The sequence below is a fragment of the Bolinopsis microptera genome, chromosome 13 (genome assembly GCF_026151205.1).
Source record: "Bolinopsis microptera isolate Bmic1 chromosome 13, MBARI_Bmic_1.0, whole genome shotgun sequence".
NCBI lineage: Eukaryota > Metazoa > Ctenophora > Tentaculata > Lobata > Bolinopsidae > Bolinopsis > Bolinopsis microptera.
In genome coordinates, this window is record NC_087084.1 from 544,905 (window position 1) to 555,894 (window position 10,990).

A 10,990-nucleotide genomic window follows, 5' to 3' on the forward strand; every position below is an offset into this window, starting at 1 on the left:
TTATTGCAACTATATTGCGCTGGCCAGTGCTGGCTGACGAGCTTAATATCGCAAATATTTGATTTTCATATTTTGCGCTGGCCAGCGCTGGCTGACGAGTAATATCGCAAGTATATGATGTTGATACATTGTGCTGGCTGGTTAGCGCTGGTTAGCGCTGGTTAGCGCTGGCTAGCGCTGGCTAGCGCTGGCCAGCGCTAGCTGACGAGTAATATCGCAAACATTTTGCGCTGGCAATCGATGGCCAGCGCTGGCTATCGCTTAGCGCTGGCCAGCGCTAGTTGTCGCTATCCAGCGCTAGTTGTCGCTATCCAGCGCTAGTTATCGAACTGTTTTCTGCGATGGCCAGTTGCGCTGCACAAACTGTTACACGACACTACTACACGACAAGCAAAGAAATTCACACACAAAACTTAGAATAAACACATCAAATAACAACAAATGTATTGATAACCTAAAATAGTAACAATGGATATAACATAACATAACATATAACATAACATAATAACATTAACAGTGGTACAAACAAAGCTTTTACACAGAGCGAGTAACCCACATCACATTGAACTAGTGACAGATAGTGTACAACTGTTTATATTTTATTTCACTGATACACATCTTATAAACATATTGGATGGTGTTTATTAGGTTTATGTTATGTTTTGTTAGATAATAATATCATGTAGTTATATATAACAATACTACTGTTGCTCGCGTTATATAGTAACTAAATAAATAGTAAGCCTACTAGGATATTTAGTGTTACCATGGTAACACTACCTTATATAGTAATGTTACCGATACCTTATATGGTAGTGTTACATAAATGTAGATTAACCAATCAGCTTACAGCAAATCAGTTTGACACTGTCAAAAATCAGTCTAAAAACTGAGAGCTTGAAAAACAATGTTCTGTGAGAACTCTTTAAAAAAAATATAACGAAAGATAAACTACGCAGTTATATATTATGTACAAAGAAACACCACAACATAACAATTCTCTCTCGCGCAAGAACTACAAACTACTACTACTACAGAACTACAAACTACAGCAACAGAACTACAAACTACAGCAACACAGCTACTACTATTGCTACTACAAAGCTCTTTAACTAAGAGCTACATGGACCAGGAAATGATGTTATCATACAAGCTTGGAGCGTTTAGTATTATATAGCATTATTATATAGTATTATATAGTATTATATAGTATTGTAATATAGTATAAAATAGTGTTATATGGTATTATATGGTATTATATAGCAATATATTATACATTTGTTATAGTATTACTAGTGTAACCCGCGCCTACGGCAGGGACTTCGCAGTTGAAAGAGAGAGAGAGAGAGAGAGAGAGAGAGAGAGAGAGAGAGAGAGAGAGAGAGAGAGAGAGAGAGAGAGAGAGAGAGAGAGAGAGAGAGAGAGAGAGAGAGAGAGAGAGAGAGAGAGAGAGAGAGAGAGAGAGAGAGAGAGAGAGAGAGAGAGAGAGAGAGAGAGAGAGAGAGAGAGAGAGAGAGAGAGAGAGAGAGAGAGAGAGAGAGAGAGAGAGAGAGAGAGAGAGAGAGAGAGAGAGAGAGAGAGAGAGAGAGAGAGAGAGAGAGAGAGAGAGAGAGAGAGAGAGAGAGAGAGAGAGAGAGAGAGAGAGAGAGAGAGAGAGAGAGAGAGAGAGAGAGAGAGAGAGAGAGAGAGAGAGAGAGAGAGAGAGAGAGAGAGAGAGAGAGAGAGAGAGAGAGAGAGAGAGAGAGAGAGAGAGAGAGAGAGAGAGAGAGAGAGAGAGAGAGAGAGAGAGAGAGAGAGAGAGAGAGAGAGAGAGAGAGAGAGAGAGAGAGAGAGAGAGAGAGAGAGAGAGAGAGAGAGAGAGAGAGAGAGAGAGAGAGAGAGAGAGAGAGAGAGAGAGAGAGAGAGAGAGAGAGAGAGAGAGAGAGAGAGAGAGAGAGAGAGAGAGAGAGAGAGAGAGAGAGAGAGAGAGAGAGAGAGAGAGAGAGAGAGAGAGAGAGAGAGAGAGAGAGAGAGAGAGAGAGAGAGAGAGATAGTTTTGTCGAAACTATACTGAAAAAAAACCAGTCCGACAACTTTAACCCTTTTCTTGATTAAGCCGTTCGGAAATTACCGACACGCACGCACGCACGCACGCACGCGAAGAGTCAATTTAACAGTAAGTGGCAATAATCAAACAGCGAATATGAGGGTATTAGGTGCATGTTATTACAACAAACACACCTAATACCTTTACAAAAGCGATGTTTTGCAAACAAAATCTAATGTTCGTAATGGGACTATTATATTATATACTAGTGTTCTATTTGTAATGATGTTTACAAGGGTTCAGTTTCTAGAGAATGTGTATTTTGTGATTTAGGGGTTCTCACAGACTCAGCAGACTTTAACAGACTCTGCGGACTTTAACAGACTCTGCGGACTTTAACAGACTCTGCGGACTTTAACAGACTCTGCGGACTTTAACAGACTCTGCGGACTTTAACAGACTCTGCGGACTTTAACAGACTCTGCGGACTTTAACAGACTCTGCGGACTTTAACAGACTCTGCGGACTTTAACAGACTCTGCGGACTTTAACAGACTCTGCGGACTTTAACAGAATCTACGGACTTTAACAGACTCTGCGGACTTTAACAGACTCTGCGGACTTTAACAGACTCTGCGGACTTTAACAGACTCTGCGGACTTTAACAGACTCTGCGGACTTTAACAGACTCTGCGGACTTTAACAGACTCTGCGGACTTTAACAGACTCTGCGGACTTTAACAGACTCTGCGGACTTTAACAGACTCTGCGGACTTTTATAACACTTTAACAGACTAATATTCTAATACTACTACTACTACTACTATATATCACTAGTACTGTAGTCATCATTGTGATAAACCACAGATTCCTACTATTTTATATAATATATACATATATTTTTATATATTATTACTACTTATTATAATGTGCCAATAATAATACGCTAGAACAGTTCACAAGGTTCATTGCAGTGAATATTGATTAATAACTTTATAAATAGAGCTGATTTGTAAGTAGCAGGATTTGAGTGTACCTCATAACCTTATAAGTTTAGTAACCAAAACTCTTGACATATTTCGGCGAGAGGCGAATCATATTAATCAGTTTGATTCGCTAATTGGCCCTTTAGAAAATGAGTAATGATTGAGTGTGATACCCAGATCTTTGCTAAACCACATTGGTCAAATGTAGTACACATACAATACAACGTTAACTAGAAAGCTATACGCATATCCAATATCTGCAACCAGAATACTTAACTAGTATATCCAATATCCATAGCATAGGTACAAATAAAAAATAACAATTATGATAATTACTAACAAAACTTTAACACAGAGCAACAATATAATTTAACAAGTGTGGAATAAGCGGGGCTTGCTATATTGGGTAATGGTAACGATCAGAGAATCTTACCTCTGACAGCTAGTAACTTAGTAAAGGTTTCAGCGACAATTTGAAGACAAATGATCACTGCCCCACGTGGAGTGTAAAGTGGTAAAATAGAGGCTGACACGACGCCAAGTAAAATAGAGGCTGGCACGCCGCCAAGTAAAATAGAGGCTGACACGACGCCAGGTAAAATAGAGGCTGGCACGCCGCCAAGTAAAATAGAAGCTGGCACGACGCCGAGTAAAATAGAGGCTGACACGACGCCAAGTAAAATAGAGGCTGGCACGCCGCCAAGTAAAATAGAGGCTGGCACGCCGCCAGGTAAAATAGAGGCTGGCACGCCGCCAAGTAAAATAGAAGCTGGCACGACGCCAAGTAAAATAGAGGCTGGCACGCCGCCAAGTAAAATAGAGGCTGGCACGCCGCCAAGTAAAATAGAGGCTGGCACGACGCCAAGTAAAATAGAGGCTGGCACGACGCCAAGTAAAATAGAGGCTGGCACGCCGCCAGGTAAATTAGAGGCTGGCACGCCGCCAGGTAAAATAGAGGCTGGCACGACGCCGAGTAAAATAGAGGCTGGCACGACGCCAAGTAAAATAGAGGCTGGCACGCCGCCAGGTAAAATAGAGGCTGGCACGACGCCAAGTAAAATAGAGGCTGGCACGCCGCCAGGTAAAATAGAGGCTCACACGCTGCCAAGTAAAATAGAGGATGGCACGCCGCCAAGTAAAATAGAAGCTCACACGCCGCCAAGTAAAATAGAGGCTGGCACGCCGCCAGGTAAAATAGAGGCTGGCACGCCGCCAGGTAAAATAGAGGCTGGCACGCCGCCAGGTAAAATAGAGGCTGGCATGCTGCCAGGTTAGCAACTAAACCACTGCATAATTTATACTTTATGCGTGTACAGGCATTATTGGTTCCTGCAGGTAGCTGTATACTATACCCTATACAGTATACAGTGTATAGCCTATAGGATGGTTGTAACTTGTAAGAAGGTTGAATGGTGGCTGTAAATACTTAAATACAATACGAGGAACTGGAAGCAAGGCATATCTGATGGGAGAAACAAAAGAAGAGCATGATAACTGGTGATGTTGTACTGGTGATGTCTAGAAACTAGACTAATCACTAATTGCCTTACTAAAACCGTGTACCTTAATCAATGTGTACAGTATCAAGTTAACGTAACGAATAACAATGAATTGGAGAACAATGGAGCTTATTCTCAGGTTTATGTAACTAATGTAAAGTAATATTGGATCAGGGCCTTCAGTGGAATTTGATATCATGGCCCAAACTACTGCATTCCACTAATAAGCTGATCTGTGGAAATCATTACGACACACATTCCTTCAGCTCCAGGCTCTAGTAATAACATTCCTCTCTGATCTCATTTGAATAAGTGTTCAGCCTGTGGTTGTAGGATGGCTGTAGGGTATTCACAACACTATTGATAACACCGGGCCTCCTGGACATACCGGGCTGTAATAGTACAGACAGATATGCAGAGTACAAGGTTGACAGTCATGGTTTCTAAGCTATAATCGTGAATCATTGAACAGTTGAAGCACAAACAAATAAATAACTCTCATCCATGTAAACAGGTATATAGTGGTACACAAGAAAAACCACAAAATCAAAATAAAATAAAAAACAGTAACTTTAATTGTTTGGACGACGAACTTGGATGCTGGTTCATGTTACAACCACAAAAGGAGCGCTAAATAGAAACACAAGTAATAGTGTGTTAGTATCTGTATAATAAAAACACCGAGCAATTTGGCTGATCTCCAAAAATGGTAAGTTTTTTGCACATAAGCCATTGTGAAAGTCATAGAGGTGGATCCCAGCAAACCAATTACAACATGAAATTCTATATTTCTATAGTCGTATGATATGAAGTATTAGCAGTGTGTTCTGTAATTTGATCGCTCCGTTTTAGAGCACCTGGGAGAGGGATAGGGACAGGGACAGGGACAGGGACAGGGACAGGGACAGGGACAGGGACAGAGACAGGGACAGGGACAGGGACAGGGACAGGGACAGGGACAGGGACAGGGACAGGGCCAGGGCCAGGGCCAGGGACAGGGACAGGGACAGGGACAGGGACAGGGACAGGGACAGGGACAGGGACAGGGACAGGGACAGGGACAGGGACAGGGACAGGGACAGGGCCAGGGCCAGGGCCAGGGCCAGGGACAGGGACAGGGACAGGGACATGGACAGGGACAGGGACAGGGACAGGGACAGGGACAGGGACAGGGACAGGGACAGGGACAGGGACAGGGACAGGGACAGGGACAGGGACAGGGACAGGGACAGGGACAGGGACAGGGACAGGGACAGGGACAGGGACAGGGACAGGGACAGGGACAGGGACAGGGACAGGGACAGGGACAGGGACAGGGACAGGGACAGGGACAGGGACAGGGACAGGGACAGGGACAGGGACAGGGACAGGGACAGGGACAGGGACAGGGACAGGGACAGGGACAGGGACAGGGACAGGGACAGGGACAGGGACAGGGACAGGGACAGGGACAGGGACAGGGACAGGGACAGGGACAGGGACAGGGACAGGGACAGGGACAGGGACAGGGACAGGGACAGGGACAGGGACAGGGACAGGGACAGGGACAGGGACAGGGACAGGGACAGGGACAGGGACAGGGACAGGGACAGGGACAGGGACAGGGACAGGGACAGGGACAGGGACAGGGACAGGGACAAACATAGGTGAAAGGCAGACCCACAGCTTGGAGGACTTCGCCGCTTCGACGCGCCGCGCTAACTATCATTATTGCTTCGCATCGAAGCAAAGCAAAGCAACGATCTGAAAAGGTTGACGTGAGACGTCGTCAATCAAGCCCACAGCGAGAGAAAAATCGGTCCCGGCACTAAATCTCTCTCCTAAGATTTTTAATTTTAACTGATAGGCGCAGTTTATATCTCCGCCAAAAGCATCACATTTTAGCATTAATGCGCGTAGTTTTCTCAACTATTTTCACAGTCGCGCCTTCCTGAAGTTACATTAAACAGCCTCTTTTGCTTCCTAACATACCAGTTTACAGGAAGCAAAATATTATATATAAGTAAAGTGCAAGAAACCAAATTCGAACTTGGCACATTAATAGCATGGGAGACGATATTATACATGAGCGATATTTAGTAGAGAATAAACCAGTACCTATAACGGTGTACCGGTACCGGTATACCTACGGGGGTGATATTAGTACAATTTTGTAAGAACACCTCCTCCCGTATTATTGAGAATAAATTTACTTTTCCATACAATTGTGCACTTCAGTCGTATAGTAAACCGGCAGTAAAGCATGATTTGCTTTTGATGATAAAAGATTCGTTTGTTACATAATCATGCTTTTTTTGAGTCGAGAAATACAAAATATGATGTTAACAAAACACAACTTTAAAGAACGATCAAAATTCTTACAAAGTTTTATTATAAAACTCTGTGACTGTTAAAAAGTATTAGGTAAATGATTCTTTTAATTCTACCTTGATGGTCTGTAGCTTTTTCTCCTGTTTCCCTATTCCTAGTCCTTGCTATGACAGTATTAAAACTGTAATAATTCTCACGAGATGTTTGATCTAGTTGTTAGAGTTGAGCTATTCCTAGTCCTTGTTATGACAGTATTAAAACTGTAATAATTGTCACGAGATGTTTGATCTAGTTATTAGAGTTGAGCTATTCCTAGTCACTGCTATGACAGTAAGAATATAAGGTAAGAATGTAATGGTTTTAAATTTAAACATATATTAGTTGTAGCGCAATGCGTTCATGGGCCGGGCCGCGCACTCAATTATGCTTCTCGTAACCACACCTCGCTAGATAGGCGAAATGCGCTACTGGCGTCGCCGAGCTGCGATAAATTGTGTATCACGTTGCGACCCCCACGGTCGTTTCACTATGGTGACGATACAGGGGGAGCCGCGCACTCATATAACAACGTATGACAAAATAAATTGACATCGTAAATTAAATATATTATGTATTGGCAATATTTATATACATAAATATACTTTACGAAAATCTGTTGCAAAACAGATTCACATAGCCATGAGTTTGTAGCGCGATGCGTTACTGTGCCACGCCGCGCACTCAATGAGGCTTCTCACCTCTCTAGATCGGCGAGATGCGCTACTGTGCCACGCCGAGCTGAGATGAATTGACATCGTCAATTAACCATGAATCTAAGCGTACGTGATGCAATGGAGGTAATCGTTGAAGAAAAAAAAGCCGTTCTAACGAACGCTTCTCAAACACAAGGATATATTTTGTGAACTTGGCTAGTATATATGAAACATTTGACATGACATGGAGTTGTAGAGTGAGTTATGTGCCTCGCCGGGCTAAAGTAGTGGATGTCCTTGCTGTACGGCAAGTTAAACAAGGAACTGAAACTACTAGGTTCCGTACAGACTCAACTCTGCACCCGTGTCAATATGTTCATTATATGCAAGCCTCTTGATTTGTAATACGTTGTATACAAGTGCGCGGCTGTATCGTGGCCACGATACTGGTAAAACGACATTTGTTTCAAATATGACCGTCCGCGTCGACGAGTCCAACTCGGCGCGCGTCCTGGTAGGTTATAAACATACAACTTTGACTTAACGGATGTTACTCGTCTAAATTTCTTCGAAGTAGCGCGCGTGCCGCTTTCTTCTCGAAATGCCCGAGGCAAGTGCTACGAAGTAGCGCGCGACGGGCTAGTTCATTAAAAATGGTTGAGCTGCCACTAAATGAAAATCACTTGTCATACGTTGTATGACCCGCCGCGCACGAGTGCGCGGCTCCCCTGTATCGTCAAGACGATATAGGGGGGTCACAACGACCGTGGGGGTCGCAACGTGATACAATAAATCAACCGCCCAAATTTAAAAAATTTTTTTGTGAAAAGGCCCTTGTAGGTTTATAAGTTATAACCTACTAGGACGCGCGCCGAGTTGGACTCGTCGAAACAAATATTTTAAATTTACGAGTATCACCCGTTAAAAAGGCCCTGGCTGAAGGTATGAAAGTAATTTTGTTCGGAGTATTTTTGGACGCTGATTTCGAATCACCCCCGGCCCCCACACAGGGAGACTACAGTGCAAAGAAATTGCTGCTGACTGCCGCTCCTACTAAATTGTGCACCCCCTAGTCTTAATGCCAGCACTGTGATGTACGGGTTTTACCCGTTAATTTTCTGACCTCAAGCTCAGGAGTTATTTATAAGCAAAATCGTTTTGTTCATATCATTATCAGGACAGGCTAGTAAAACACGAACTCGATTGTTTAGGGCTTGACTTGACACACGCTGCATGCAACCCCTTTTGATAGCGCGCGAAGCGTGCGGCGGCCGGCCGGCCGCAAAAGGCTTTCTCGCTGGCCGAAGTGCACGAGAGGTTTACTGGGCCGCTTGATGTCAATCCTTCGCATCTCGCCGATCTGCATCTGTGGTTGCGAGAAGCATTATTTGATGCGCGCGCGACCCAGTAGTGCATCGCGCTACAACTGGGCCGCACTCAGCCTGTCATTCCGCCGAATAGAGATTATGAAAATAAATATAATAGCCTGAGGTCCCCAGGTAAGAGAGAGGTATGCAACGTGTAGCAAGGCTTGACCGGTTAGAGTTAGAGTCTCAATGCTCACAGTGAGACCGTTTCTTTTGTTTACAAATCGGTCACAAAAAGGGGCTTTTACTGGATTTGCTATCGTTAGGAGGCGCAGTAACGATAACCGCGGATCTGTTTTTATCTCTTGACTCCCATGATTCACGAATGACCGTTAATGACTATGTTAGTATTGCAAAAATATTTAATAGTTGCAAAATAAATAATTACACCCCCTCCCCTCCCCCAAAAAAGTTTGGCAAAAAACTCTTCGAGTAATCGAAATCAAATTCGCACTTTCAAAGAAAAATAATCAAATTGCGTATTTCTGTATAAGTACAACTACAACTCCATATCTAAACAGATTTATTAAAAATATTGATCCCAACTCTAATAATAAACTTTCTACAAAACTGAAATTACAAGTATGCAGGTTGTACCACTAATAAATATAGATGTAAACTGATAAATAGAGAAGTGCAGAGATGAGAGAAATCTCAAAATAAATTATGCGACTATATTACACTATACTATAGTATAGTAGTATAGTCTATAGCACAGCTTCCCAAGACAGAACCAGCGAGAAAATTAAAAACATGCACAGTATTATCAATGTTAAATCAGCGTTCAATGTTAACACAGCATTATCAATGTTAATTCAACGTTCAATGTTAACTCAGCGTTCAATGTTAACTCAGTATTATGAATGTTAACTCATCGTTACATTTAATACAATCCGTATTTATTATCCGTTTATTTGAGTCGTTGAAAACAGACTCTGAAAATCATCTTAACAAGTCTGCAAAAATTCTGGAATAAGTTGAAAAATCTGTATCACGTGTCAAACCAGAGTCCATTATACACGTTACTAATACACTACTACTACAACTACTCCAGCAGTTACCATAGCAACTACTCCAGCAGTTACCATAGCAACTACTCCAGCAGTTACCATAGCAACTACTCCAGCAGTTACCATAGCAACTACTCTAGCAGTTACTATAGCAACTACTCCAGCAGTTACCATAGCAACTACTCCAGCAGTTACCATAGCAACACTCTAATATTTTGAGAGCAGGTTGTTGAGTAGCACGCTCTTAGGAAAGTCTAAAGGTAAGGTAGCTATCAGATCACTGCTGCTATCCGAGGGAGCCCCCTCACTTGGTAGAGAGCAGGTTGTTGAGCAGCACACTCTTAGGAAAGTCTAGAGGTAAGGTAGCTATAAGATCACTGCTGCTATCTGAGGGAGCCGCCTCACTTGGTAGAGAGCAGGTTGTTGAGTAGCACGCTCTTAGGAAAGTCTAGAGGTAAGGTAGCTATAAGATCACTGCTGCTATCTGAGGGAGCCCCCTCACTTGGTAGAGAGCAGGTTGTTGAGTAGCACACTCTTAGGAAAGTCTAGAGGTAAGGTAGCTATAAGATCACTGCTGCTATCTGAGGGAGCCGCCTCACTTGGTAGTGAGCAGGTTGTTGAGCAGCACACTCTTAGGAAAGTCTAGAGGTAAGGTAGCTATAAGATCACTGCTGCTATCTGAGGGAGCCGCCTCACTTGGTAGAGAGCAGGTTGTTGAGCAGCACACTCTTAGGAAAGTCTAGAGGTAAGGTAGCTATAAGATCACTGCTGCTATCTGAGGGAGCCGCCTCACTTGGTAGAGAGCAGGTTGTTGAGCAGCACACTCTTAGGAAAGTCTAGAGGTAAGGTAGCTATAAGATCACTGCTGCTATCTGAGGGAGCCGCCTCACTTGGTAGAGAGCAGGTTGTTGAGCAGCACACTCTTAGGAAAGTCTAGAGGTAAGGTAGCTATAAGATCACTGCTGCTATCTGAGGGAGCCGCCTCACTTGGTAGAGAGCAGGTTGTTGAGCAGCACACTCTTAGGAAAGTCTAGAGGTAAGGTAGCTATAAGATCACTGCTGCTATCTGAGGGAGCCGCCTCACTTGGTAGAGAGCAGGT

The 10,990-nt window shown here is 43.4% G+C and overlaps 1 protein-coding gene across 1 annotated transcript; it reads left to right on the top strand.

Annotated features, from left to right (window-relative positions):
• Nucleotides 1–2,182: 2,182 nt before the first annotated feature.
• On the top strand, nt 2,183–4,287 carry LOC134825412 (mucin-13-like). The gene is made up of 2 exons (XM_063837588.1): nt 2,183–2,188; nt 3,538–4,287. The coding sequence occupies exons 1-2, from the start codon at nt 2,183–2,185 to the stop codon at nt 4,285–4,287; spliced, it is 756 nt and encodes a 251-aa protein (XP_063693658.1).
• Nucleotides 4,288–10,990: the final 6,703 nt, after the last annotated feature.